General features: G+C 53.8%; 1 protein-coding gene across 3 annotated transcripts in view; it reads right to left on the reverse strand.

The window, feature by feature from the left end:
* The window catches only part of CACNA2D2 (calcium voltage-gated channel auxiliary subunit alpha2delta 2), a 125267-nt gene that overhangs the window by 57675 nt on the left and 54130 nt on the right, over positions 1 to 13462 (reverse strand). For all 3 annotated transcript variants that reach the window (XM_065749516.1, XM_065749514.1, XM_065749515.1), the window contains exon 3: positions 4286 to 4402. In XM_065749516.1, the coding sequence (XP_065605588.1) occupies positions 4286 to 4402 (117 nt within the window). The remainder of the gene's footprint in view (positions 1 to 4285; positions 4403 to 13462) is intronic.

A 13462-nucleotide genomic window follows, 5' to 3' on the forward strand; every position in this document is an offset into this window, starting at 1 on the left:
ATTTTTGCAGCTCTTCAGACTAGTGAAACCTTTCACTGCCCCTATCAGAGAGCAGAAGAGCTGATAAAGGCTCTGTTCATCACATACCTGCAAGGCAAATCTCGGAGCTAGCGAGGATTGTTAAAGGGATAAACCTGTCCAATGAAATCCCCTCCGCACACTTGATGTATGCATGCGCCAGCCACAGATGGAGCCTGGACCTGGTCCCAGCAGCGCAGCAAGGCACTGTGCAGCCAGGGCTGACAGCACGGCCAGGGCTGCTGCACAGTGCCATGCTCCATAGCTGTGCACCCAGCTCCCCCCTGCCTCCATCACAGGAGTTGGAAATGTGGCCAAATGCTGCCTACCCCCTCACTGCAGAGGAGGAAACAAGGGAAAAGAGCCAGCAAGTAGGAAAACCCAGGGCCTGAGGGCGGTAGGTGAAAATCGGAGAGCAAACTGAGAGATTTGCTTAAGGCAATAAGAAAATCCCGGCCCTACACCTACAGATCCACCATCCCCACTGTGCAAGGAGCCCCAGCTCCTAGCTCTTCCCCCGCAGCATCCCAGGCAAGGTGTGGGAATGTTACCACCCCAAAAACGCCTCTCACTCAGACCCCCCTGGCCACAGGGAGCCTGTTCCTGCAACATGCTTTCAAAATAGAAAAAATCCCCAGATTTTTCCTTTGTATTCCTTTTTTTTTTCTGCCAAAAGTAAATGCCAAGTGCAGGCTTTCCTGCTCTTCCCACAGGGAAATCTGGAAGTCTCCAGCGAGATGCTCTGCGAGCTCTTACACACCCGTGGTGAAACCACTCCTGCTCCCAAGTGCTCCCCCTACACCAGAGTTAAACACACAGATGCAATGGGTTTCCACAATAAACACGAACCACAGCTTTTCCCCTAACTGGGGGGAACTGCTATTACCTCCTCCATTGCAACGGAGGCAGCTGAGCTCCAGGGGAAATAAAACACTCCTCACCCGCAGCCAAAAGAATTTGCCAGTGATGAAAAGCACCTGGGACCTGCAAGCCCCACGCTAACAGGACCCGTGGTGACACCACACAGAGATATGGGGTCCCAAGGAGCCAGGGCTGGGGCAGCCAGAGCCCCCTGCCCCGTGTGTGCCATGCAGCACAGCACCGGGGTCCGCTGGGGATGGAGAGGGCTCTGGTGGAGATGGGGGAAGAGCAGCAGCAGCAGCTGCCAGGCAGGTCACGGTGTATAAATAGCTTGCTTCAGGGCATAACCCACTCAGTAAACTGTGGGATGTGCTGTTCTCAGGAGGCAAAGCAAATTGTCTGTGTTTAAATTTGTGAAGGATGAAGCAGTCATCCAAAGCAGCCTTCGCAAGAACTGTATATATATATATAAAAAAAAAAAGTAGAAACAAGCCTAAAACATAGCCTAGGAGCTAAAATTTCCACCTCCCGGCCACCTCCTCCACCAAACCCTGACTGCCTCCTCCTCCACCTGCAGAGCCGTGGGGAGGACCGGCCAAGGCACAGCTCTGTGCATCGCCTGCTCAGGCTGCCTACAGCCCTGGAGCACCACGGGGGCTCCTCCTGGCTCTGCTCCCTGTGTCAGCCTTTACCACGGAGAAGCTGTCGTGGCAGTGGAGGGACTGTATGAGCTGCACAGAAATAACATCAGCAAGTGCTCAGCCTGCATGGGGGCTTTCCAAAGCAGAGGAGAAAAGGGCTGGATGTGATGGCGTGGGAAGCTGGGTAACCAAGGAGTCCTAGGAAGGCTACACTGAGGGAAGGAAACCAGAGGGATAGGAGGAGATGCCCCTTGTGTTGGGGGGGCCTGGAGGCTACATGCAGTCCCATATGCTCCTCGATTGATGTCTCAGCCCTGGCTTCAGCAGGACAGGAGGCACTCTGGATCCAAGAGCTGTCCAAGAGCTGCAGGAGTTGCTGAAAGCAGGATGTGAAACACCAAAAATGAAGGTGGTTGGTCTCCTAAATGAGCTCAAAGCAGATCTAGCCTGCAGGTACAAGTCTTTCTGGGCACATTTAAAAGAAAGGGTGCCTCTCAGTACATGGAGAGATGAAGAAATAGATAGGAAACTTAAGTCAGAGGTGGGTGACAGAAGAACAAACTCGGCAACCCAACAGCCTCTTGAATCCTGGCCTGAGATGATGCTGAGCCTGGAGCTGGACAGCTGTGACTCCCAGCACAAGGAAAACATCACCAGGGTGATGCAGAGACACTGACACCCCAGAATAAATATGGCAATCCGCCACCTCTTTCCTTTCCACAGGGTAAAAGAGGTTTTCTCCCTGCCCTAACAAGGGCAAGCTCATCACTGCAGCCAGGGAGAGCCCCTCAGCTGGTACCCAGTCATGTAGAAAGGACAGAGGACACTGGAGGAAGAGGGCAGCAGTGCCTGTGCAGGACTCTGCCCAACACAGGCTGCTGCGTGGGGCATGGGGTGACAGACCCCTGCAATCAGCTGTAGTTGATGTTCTCTAGTGCCAGCTGGAACACAAGGAATTCATAGGGATTCTTCTGTCCCCTGATGAAACTGACAACACCTATGATGGTCTGGAACAAAAAGGGAAGGACAGCATCCAAAAAACCAGCTCCTTGCAGACAACTTATTTAGGGAAGCAATTACCCTCTGTGCCACACACCCCCAGCTCCAGCACTCCTCTGAAATGCCTGTGGGGAACCGGAGTGTCCCATGAGCATTGGCACCATGCTACAGCACGGCACTGCGGCCGTCAGCCATCGCTGGCGTCAGCGGCCTTCTGCTTCATTTCTGCTACTGGAAAGGCAACACACGGGGTAAGTAACCATGTATTATTAATCAACGCTCTGCACACTGTTGAACTTTCATAATGACATGTTAATATTTTCACTAAGAAACAGAGGAAAATGGGCTCTGATGGCCAGACTGAATCACCGCCTCATCAGAATGCCACTCCTGCGCTGAGCATCCATCATGCGTGCCTAAAGGCTAGCTAGCACCTTCCTACAAAGCCTCATCAAAGCTCAGGAAATATTCCTCCTCTCGTCTGCAGAAGACAAGACAGGGAGGCATCTTTTCAGAGGACATGAGTGACATGGCAATTCATACTTCAAGGAGAGGCTCCGTTTCTCCCTCTTCACCTGCCCTCCCTGACACATGGAGTCCCACCTGACTCATATGCTGAAAAATACATCTCAAGAAGTCATCACTGCTCTCGTGAGTCATGAGAGGAGGGGAGGAAATGACTCTGTGAGAGATGAATCAACTAAGAGGAGAGTTGAAGCAGAAGAAAGCACAGTGGAAAGCTGTGGGATCCCCTCTGCTTTGGAGGAGCTTAGCACAACATGGAGGATATTTGCAAGTTCCAACTTCTCAACTTCTCCAAGTGCTGGTTATCCAGTGGGTGCTGTGAGAAACACTCCTGTGCCAGGCCCAGCACAGGGTGAGCTTTTAGCATTGTACCAACAACCCCTGCTCAAAAACTCCAAGGCAAAGGGAGCCACAACATCAGCGAGCTGCCAGGTGTGCCGCTGTTCAGCTGCCTTCTGGCACCTTCCGACACGTGGTGCACACCGCTGGAGCCTTGGGTAGGGTAAGAGATGTGCACAAGCATGCCCACAAACTGCACAAACACAGGGATGTCAGCTCGTTGTAAGAGAAGGACCGGTCTCCTTCCCTCCTGCGAGCTCAAACGCTGCGGTGGCAGTGTCCACCCACCAAGGCTCACGTCACTGCCCCCTTCCAACCAAACCGCCGGGTGCAAATCCCAAGCAGCATACTCTACACCTCCCACACTCAGGAGCTAAGCACTTAACAACCTTCTCCCCAACCCCTGTGTCCACTGCCCATGCCAACCCTGTGGGCAGCCCCACGCCATCCCATCCCTGACCCACACGGCCCCGGGGCTGTCCCAGCCCGCACAGGCCCTGAGATCTCTGCCCACTGCTGCCTCACCACGCACTGAGCCGGCACCGCCAGCAGACTGCCTCACTCCACTACAGACAGAGTGAACTCATTTCACAAGGAGCACTGCAAAATAGGACGGTAGATTGGAAACGTACGTAGGGAACCCACGAGGGCAGCTCATGCATGCAGTCGATCACAGGATTCAGGAGCCAGGCATCAGCACACAAACATTAATCTCCTCACGTGACAGTCCAGATAGACTCCAGAAAACACTCATGTGAATAAGTGCAATTACAGGATGCAGTTTCCAGAAAAGCTCACACAACCATAGGAATTACTTTAAAGCTGAGACCATAGTGCTACAATAGCATAAATCATCTTCTTCAAAACTGAGTGTCAGCCAGGGCTGGCACACATCACCTTACCTTTAAAGCACGGACTTTCTTGGCCAGCAGGCTCTCGATGTCCCCTGCAACCTTCTCCACTAATTTTCTGGGCACGTTCTCCTTGACTTCAAACAGGTTTCTATTCTCATTGTAGATCTAAGAAGGGAAATAAGAGAACGACAGTCAATATTGCAGAGATGTACTGCAGCCTTCCCACAGAAAAGTTGGAGCTACAACACAGAGGAATGTTAGCCCCATGGACCAGGTGACAATGCAGGCTTAGGAGAAGAGGATGGAAAGCTTTGCAAGCAAAATAATGCACGTGGCCTGCTGCCCATCCCCCTTCTAGCTGCCTTCCTTCTCATGCGAAGGCTACGAACATCCTGCAAAGCCAAAATCTGAGCTGCCCCTACACCTCTGCCTGAGCTCATCCATTTCTCAATGAACCCCTAAAGAGCACAAGCAGCTCTCAAGCCCCTTCCCCAGGGTCACTCGCCAGATTTTGCAAATGCAAGAACAACAGAGCACCAATTCTGTCACAGTTCAAGAAGCATTTGGACACAGAAACAGGTTTAACCCGAAGGCCAGGTGCAGTAACCCATATGTGAATGTCTGCACTCAAAGCCCACAGCCGTGACCCACAGCTTTTCCATGCCACCCAACTCAGCTGCAGAGGACAGAACTCGCCCTGAGGAAGTGCTGTGGACACCAGCACCACCCCAGCAAGATGGGATCGGCCTCAGCCCAGAGCTTCTGAACCACCAAACCCTTCCTGGATAGCTCTCAGTCCTGTCTGGCAGCACCTTGGCTGCTTCCCTGGGCTACGCCAGGGGTAACATGAGCAACAGTGGTGTTCAGATCAGAGAGAAGAGCTGCTCTGCTGGCCTTGCCCAGCCTCTGCAGACCTGCAGGGTTCAGCTGCTCCTCACAAATCTTGCTGCAGCCCCTGCTCTGCTGAGCTCCTCCTCCCTCCTACGCCACCACAGCCATGATGGGCAGCTCCAAGCAATGCTGCCTGCGAGGGCTGCACCGAAGTGCTTGGGTCCCCAGCCCACCCATGCTCGGTGCTAACTCAGCACCTCCTGCCTCGCCTCTCACTGCAGGCGCTCACTGCGTGGGAGCAGCTATTCCCAAGGAGATGCCCCAGTAAGAGGCTGCGTTACAGAGGCACCTGCAGCTGAGCAGGAGCTGGTTCTGGGTGCTATCATTCCAGAGGGCCGAGCTGGGGGCTGTGTCCTGTGCCCTGCCCGAGGAAAAAAGTCCTACATCAGAGAAAAGTGTCAGCATGCAGGAGGTTAAAGAGAAAAAACTCAGCGCAAAGCAATATTCTCTCATATTCTCTTCTCCCTTTGGTAAGCAGCAGCATAACAAAGTAATGTGTTTGGAAGGCGTGCACTACCTCCAGCTGAGCAGCAGCAATTAGGAAAGCAAAGAGGAGCAATCTTCAAGGAGAGCGCTCCGGGTAAGGAGGGCATCCTAACATCAGTGCTTTCCTGTTATGAAACAGAGCATCGGCTCCCATTGGTTCTGGACAGAAGCAGAGTCTGTCCGCAGCGAGGGGGCACAGGGCGAGGAAGCAGAGGTGTCCCCCCCCAGTGCCTGCAATGCCCTGCAGCCAAGCAGTGCTTCTGTGCTAGTGAGAGCACTCCAAGCATCCCGAAGATCCCTCACCTCTAACACAGGCACTTCATTTTGTTATTCTCATGGAAATTCTCCCCCCAGCCTGGAGCTTGGGGACGACCCCAGGGCTGGAAACTGCTGCTACGGACTGCATGCAGGCTCGGGGTCCCAGAGCAGACAGCAAACCACAGCCGGGGTGCCCCGTGTTCATCCCAAACCCTGCACAGCAGCAGGAAGAAGCAGCTGGGGCGACCTACACCAGTGAAACGCGACGGAGCCGTGCTAGAAGCAGCACAGTGCACAGCGATGCGCGTTTGTAGTACCATCAGTATCATCAAAGAAACTGATCTGATACTGTGTTGAAACATTCCTTCTCTCAACCCACCCCTGATCCTGCTGCATGGCAGGCCGTGCTCATCTCTGCCATGCCCAGATATCCCGTGAGCTGCTGGGGCTTGGAGCACTCACAGCTCCCCAACCGCCCTGCGTTCCCAGCACCACGATGCCACGCAGCCTGAGGACGAGTGGGGCACGAGCAGAAATTCTCATCTTCCAGGAACGCTTTTCCCCCTGTCAGAATCCAGCACACCTGTCCCACACAGCTGCAGTCCATACCCCTGGGCTCAATGTCGGTGCAGAATGAAGCAAGGTGCCGCAGGCAGCAGAGCAGTGCGGTGCACCGAGACGGGGCTGTGCCATGCTCTGCCCTACAGCAGCTGTGCACCAGCAAAATACAAGTTCTTTCACCCTGAGAGCTACTGCAGGGCAGCAGGGACCAGAACAGTATTTCAGCCTCCCGCAGTCAGCCCCGTGCCGATCAGCTCCGTGCACTGACCCAGATACACACCCTGCAAAGAGACCTGGCTGCTGCAACAGGGGCTGCAGCAGGAGGCCCTGCCTTGACCTGCGGGCTTCGCCTGGGGGGAGTGCAGAACTGCTCCGTGCAAGAGGCAAGGAAACAGTGCAAAACCCCTCGGATGCCGCTGGGGGGAAGGGACTGCCGTGGCTGCGGGACGAGAACGGGGACAGAACGGTCCCATGTCACCGCTGCACCTCCTGTCAGTCCACTCATCGCCCGCTGCTCACCGTCACCGCGGTGCCCGCGTTACGTTAGCAGGATGCCGGGAACCGTGCAGCACCAGGGTCAGCGCACGAGCTGTCAGAGCGGGCTGTGCGGGCATCGCAGGATGAGGGCTGCCCCCCGCAGCCGGGTGAGGGCTCTGCACACCCAGCACCGAGCTCAGAGCTGTGCCCTGGCCACAGCACGGGCCGTGTCCTCAGCGAGAGCCGCTGCCACCTCCACCCGCAGATTTTCTCAAGACGGAAGGCAGGAAGCAAACAGCTTGACATTTGCTAACCCCATCTCCCCCTCCTCGGGCAGCGCCGTTTCCCTGCTGTGCTCCTTCCTTCCCCCTCCCCCGAGAAAGGCAGCCCCGCCCCGCAGGCGCAGGGCAGGGAAACGGGCAGCTGAGATGCTCCTCGGGATCGGCAATTGAAGCGAAGAGAACTGCAGCCCCCACCCTGCAGGGCACAGCCTGCCAGCACGCAGAGGCTCTGCAGGGGACGCCGGGCCCCCCACCCCCGTGGGGGCACCAGGGCTCAGCAGCACCCACATCTCCCAGCCATCCCCTGTGCTGCCCACAGCACTGCTGCTCTCCACCCGGGATCTGCCAGTCCTGAAGCGGTCAGAGACTGCTATGCATAATTTAGCAGCTAGACAGCAATAAAGGGCTGCGCACGGTCAGCTTGGATTATGTAAAACCTCTCCCAGCCTGGAAAGCTGTTTTCAGCCTCCAGCCCAAACCCTCGTACGGGAGCACTCAGAGCACCAGAGCTCCCAGGGCACCTGCAAAGGCTGAGTCTCCTGCTGGGTGATGCGGTGTCACAGCGGGCTGCTCCTTGCAGAGGAAGGGCTGTGAAAACAAACCACATCGCTGGAAAAGTCTCCAGCAGGATGAGGGCTCTGCCCGGGCTGTCCCTGCAGCAGCTCCAGGCCCCGTGCCTGCACGGCCACGTACCCAAATCATGATGGCTATGAATATGCAAGAAACAAAACAAACCTGATCTTTGACTCTGGCTGCTCTCCTAGTTATCCATCACCAAATCCAGAGGCTTCAGAAGTCAATACAGAGTATTTTTAAGACATGTGTTAAGAGCTTTCCTCTAGGATATACGCAGAAGTGTTTAACCAGTGGCATTAAACCACGTCTATTCAGAACAGCTGCAATCCTTTAGATCAGCAACCTGTGCTGGCACAGCCCAGGAGGGATACTCTGTGAAGATGAAGTACTGCTGCGTTTCATCTTTATGCTGTCCCTATCAGAGCCAGGGCCTCTGCACTGTGCATCGTGCCCCACTTACCCCATCATTACTATGAAAACAAGATGATGTCACGAAGAACAGTTCAGCTCAAGGGGCTTGTTGATCAAGCAGTGCAAACCCTTCCAAAAATACGCATTCAGTTTATATCCATTCAACTCAACACAGTTCCCTTCTGGCTTACCTATAAGCAAGGACTCAAATCAATTTCTGACCAGGTCATCCCAGCCTTTAGGAACCTGGCTTCAAGTAAATGAGCACTGGGGCTTCTGTCCCTAAACGGCTTCATCTCCCGTGCCAGAAAGCTTCATCTTCTTGCAGGGAAGTTTGTGGAGAAGGGCTGTGCAGCCGGAGAGCTCTCAGCCATATTTTGCAGCCTTTCTTTCTAACTCAACAAGAACCAGGGTCACATTTACCTTGTGCTGCCTTCTGCTCTGCCTGATGGCCACCACAGGCAAACGCAGCCCTCAGCTGCAGCGATGTGAATTCGGGATAACTGCACTGACATGGAATTAAACTAAATCTCCTATTAGAGCTACTGTGATCGGAATCTAGGCCAGCACACATCAGCAATATCAACAGTTACCCAGTTTTCTGCAGAGTAATGATCTATTAAAAAAAAAAAGAAGAAAAAGAAAAAAAAGGCACTTTTAAAAATAGCAACTTCGCAATTCTCTTTATTTACCTTTTGAGTTGGGTTTTGGGGCTCTCTCTCTGATCTTCAGGGTTTTGTTTTTACAAGCTTTTCTCCCTAATCTCCAGCACCAGAAGCATTGCTGCAAATCCCTGGACACTTGGGAGCAAGGCTGGAAGAGCCCTGAGCCCTGCCAGGCTCTGCGCCCTGCTCTGTGCCACAGCACAGGCTCACCATGTCTTATCCCCATGAAATACAGACCAGCAGATAGCTTTCCTCCACGCATTCCCAGGTTCACTCTTCCCCTTAAAGGTGGGAGAGGAGAAAAGGAGACTTAAACCAACCCCCACCTCCCTACAACCAGAGCTTTTACCAAATTGGTGAGCTCCTGCGCCAGTGGTGCTGCCCTGCTCACACGGGTAGTGCAGATGCGCCATCCATAACACAGCTGGCACACTTCTCCTGACCTGTTCTTAAGGACAGGCAGTGATGGAGGCTCCACTGCTCACAGACAGAACGGACTCTGAGGCCTTGCATCCGACTTGGAAACGTGTAATGCCCTATTTGAAAATCCCCTGCTGCAGGTTAACACAACGTTCCTGGTGGAAAGATCCAGAATTAATGAAGAACTGGCACTCCTCCTTCATGCTGCTGTGCCCCATTGCACATAGGAAGATTTATACGCTGCTTTAGTTGCTACTCTCGTAGGCTAAAAATTCAAGTTTCATTTGTTCTTCCCCTATACAGTAATGTTCTTGGGTTCAAACAACAATTAGGGCACGGAGCAGGAAATGCAGCTGGCAGTTCTCTCACACAGCTGGCACTGGGTGCTGTGAGTGGAGGCTGTGCACTACAGCCACTGTGAGCACAGCCTGAGCTCCACGCACCTCCAGCCAGACCTACACATTCCAGCCCAGGTCCTCAGGGCTCCCCACCTGCGTGCACAGCACAGAGGGGACAGGATGGGTGTGCTGCTTGGCAGATAAAGAATTGGTGGGATGGCCATGGTCAGAGGGGTTGTGGTCAGTGGTCTATGTCCTGGTGGAGGCTGGTGACAAGTAGTGACCCCAGGGACAGCAGTCTTGGGACTGCTGCTCTTCAACATCTTTATCAATGACATAGAGGGACTGAGTGCACTCTCAGCAAGTTTGCTGATGACACCAAGATGTGCAGTTGACAACAGAAGGAAGGGATACCATCCAGAGGGACCTGGACATGCTTGAGAAGTGGGTCTGTGTGAACCTAATGAGGTTCAACCAAGGGCAAGGTGTTGCACTTGGGTCAGAGCAATCGCAAGCATGAGTACAGACTGAGATAAGAACTCCTTGAGAGCAGCCTTGTGGAAAGGACGGTGGAGTCTTTATGGACTAAAAGCTCTGCACGAGGCAGCAGTGTGCTCCTGCAGCCCAGAAGGCCAACTGCATGCTGGGCTGCATCAACAGAGGGGGGAAGGAGGGCAGTGGGCAGGGAGGGGATTGTCCCCTCTTGACCTTTAATGTGGTCTGATAGTAAAAGGACAAGGGGGAATGGTTTTAAACTACATGAGGGAAGATTGAGGTGAGACGTTAGGGACAAATTCTTTACTCAGAGGGCAGTGAGGCACTGGTACTGGTGTCCAGAGCTGTGGGTGCCCATCTCTGGAGATGCCCCAGGCCATTGGGGGGCACTAGGCAGCCTGAGCTGGGGGGCATCCAGCCCATAGCATTAGTGGAGCCGGTGGGCTTTAGGGTTCCTTCCAACCTAACCTCTCCATGACTCAGTGATTCAGAACTGCTCTGTGCAGGAAGGCTCCAGATCTGAGCTGGGCCTCACACTCGGGGGAGCACTGGACGCCTGCTGTTCCAGCAGAAAGTTAATCATGGACAGGAATTAATCCCTCCTGACAGCATGTTGCCAATTTCTGATTTCATCCCCATTTGCTTGCAGCTTACCATCGGGGGAATAGGCGGCTCACAGCACGGCTGGCCTGCCGTGTGCTCCCCTTGGTGTGCCAGACCTGGCTCCCCAGCACCCTGAGCCCCGTGGACCCCCAGGTCCCATGCTTCTGAACAGCAGGCATGGGGAGAAGGACCGTGCCCAGCCAGCATCTCCTCACCAGGGTGGCACGAGGCAGGGGAACGAGAGCCCAACACTGCCATCCTTTCCCAGAGGTACACTGCCAGAAGAGCAAAGTGGCATTTGCAAATCAGAAGCATTTCCCTTCCCTGCTCCCTGCTCCCTTGCCCAGAATGTTAATTAGTGTTGCACCAAACAGCAGCAGCGAAAGCTGAAAGCCTGACTGCTTTAAAGAAAACCTGGCTCTGAGTTTCTTCAGGCGACATTTAAACTAAAACAGGAGACATCTGACGGCTGTGCAGCAGGTGCTCGTAATGCCACCTTGTAGCTTCCCTCCCAAAGCTAGGGAGTGAGTCCTAAAAAAGAAACCAGCACCTCCAGGGCTGCGTGGTTCTGCACAGTGAGGTCAGGTTCTGCTCCCAGTGCTGACACGACGCAGGAGCTCGGTGGGCTCGGGGCCGGACACTGCGCTCCGGCCGCGGTTTGAGTAGTGGCATGGGCTTTGCTTTTGCATGAGAAATAAAACCCAGATGGTTATAGAAACCACATCCACCTCTGCGTGTTCAAACGATCGATACACATGTTAAAGCATCACCGAATCCGAACCACAGCAAGAGCAGGAGGAGATTCACATCCCCACTCAGTGCCACCCAGCTCCCCGCCACACATCACCCCCCGGCCAGCAGCTCCTGTCAGGGATGCAGCGTTCCCAGCAGGGCAGCCTGGAGCAGCAGCACTGTACCCAGGCACTGCTGTGATGATGCTCCGTGAGCACTCGGACAGACAGGCAGACAGATGCTGTGCCATCAGCTTCAGCGGGATGAAATGCCAACTCTGAAACGCCTTGCCTTGTCTGGACAGCAGAGTGCTCTGCTCTCCTTCTGCCCCACTCTTCCAGACCCACCAGCAGGCTGGGAATCCCACAAGTAGGTGCTTCTGTGCAAGGCTTGCTCAGTAGGATGTGTCTGACTCTTGTTGCCAAGAATTAAGTGCTCTCAAAAGAGATGTCCATTTTTAATGCCTTTTTTTTTCTTGTTAATGAGTTAGACCAAGCGAACACCAAGCAGTTCCCAGATGAGACCGATTGTCAAGCAGATGATGATTCTATCAACAGATTTCTTCCAGTTTTCTTTTATGTTCAACATGGGAAAAGAAGAAAAGCAAAACCCAAGCAGTCAGAAATGCCTTCTCCTCCTTGAAAAAGCACAGAGCAATCTCTCCAGGAGATTCCTTTCCCAGCCGTATTAGTTACTACTGCCTCTGCATGGCTTCTAGTTATGTGTGCATTGGAAGAGAAAGGGGAAAAAGTGCCCAAGTTCAAAAAACTCCTTTATTTCAACCTCGAGATGCTTCTGAGGTCTTCGAATTAAGTGACTGGCAGACCACTCCAATGACCAACAGCATCAGCTCCAAGGGCAAGTCACAACACAGGTGAGCAACGCCGCACACCTGCAGACAAACAGGGGAGCTTGCTTCCAGAGCTCAGCATCTCCTTTTTCCCAGCTCTTCTTTTAAATAAGGCAACGCTTTCATTTTGCTCTGCTCCTCTCACCTCCCTAGCAGCCCACTGCTGCCTGTAGCCCGCAGGCCAGGCCCAAGCCATGGGTGTTGCTTTCCTGACACTGCAGGAATCACACGCTTGGCTTGCTCCAAGGCTCCTTCACCTGCAGCCTGGAAACGCCAAGCTCTGTGGCTCCCATCACCTGGAAATACCCTTTCAGCCCTTCCCACCCAAAGGCTCCCTGCTGGGTTCTCCAGCAGAGCTTCAGACAGGCACACAGAGGTTCTGCAGCATGCAGGCGGGCGGACAGAGCAGGGGAAGCGGGGCAATGGGCTCAGGAAGGCAGCACAGGCTGCAGGGCTGGAGCAGGCAGCTGCCGGGGCTGAGCCGCCGAGCTTCACGTGGCAGATGGTCAAGGCGCTGAGATTTGCAGGTAATCTAATAATCAAGGAGTCATATCAGCGAGCTATAAACCGCAGGGCCTCCGGGGGCTGGCACGCTTCCTTCATTCCTGCAGAAGTCATCGGACAGCACAAAGCAAGGGCACGGAGCGCCGAGCTCCCAGCTCCCTTCGGAGCGGGCTGAGAGCGCGGCTCCGTCGTAAGCCTGCTCCATCCACATAAACAACCCCATAAAAACTGCCAGCTGCAAATAAAGCACGTCAAACCGAGCACGATACACCAGCTCCAATCCCTCACAACGGCACGGTCAGCTACTGGCACTGCACCAGGCAACAGCAGGGAGGAGGAGATGGGGGAAAAGCAGGGCAAAAACCAGAGCACCCGTTTCTGGGAGTGGAGGAATGCCAGCCCTCACTCACTGCAGCCGCCGCCAACAAAAATCCCCGTTCTGATATTTTTTTTTATTAACTGTCACAAAATGATGTAATGCATATAGTGTAATTATGCTTAAGTGCTTTCCATGTTAAATGTCATTTCAGTTATCACTTTTTAAATGCAATTTTTATTGAGTGCACAATAATAATTTAGCAAGTAAACAGGCAAGTTACAAGAAAAGAGTGGAAGTGCACAGGGAGGTGGGAGAGCCTCCAGTGTAACAATGAAATGCACCGGGGTACATGGAGCTG

The sequence above is a fragment of the Cyrtonyx montezumae genome, unplaced genomic scaffold (genome assembly GCF_038088225.1).
Source record: "Cyrtonyx montezumae isolate F1298 unplaced genomic scaffold, pur_monq_1.0 scaffold_6, whole genome shotgun sequence".
Lineage (NCBI taxonomy): Eukaryota > Metazoa > Chordata > Aves > Galliformes > Odontophoridae > Cyrtonyx > Cyrtonyx montezumae.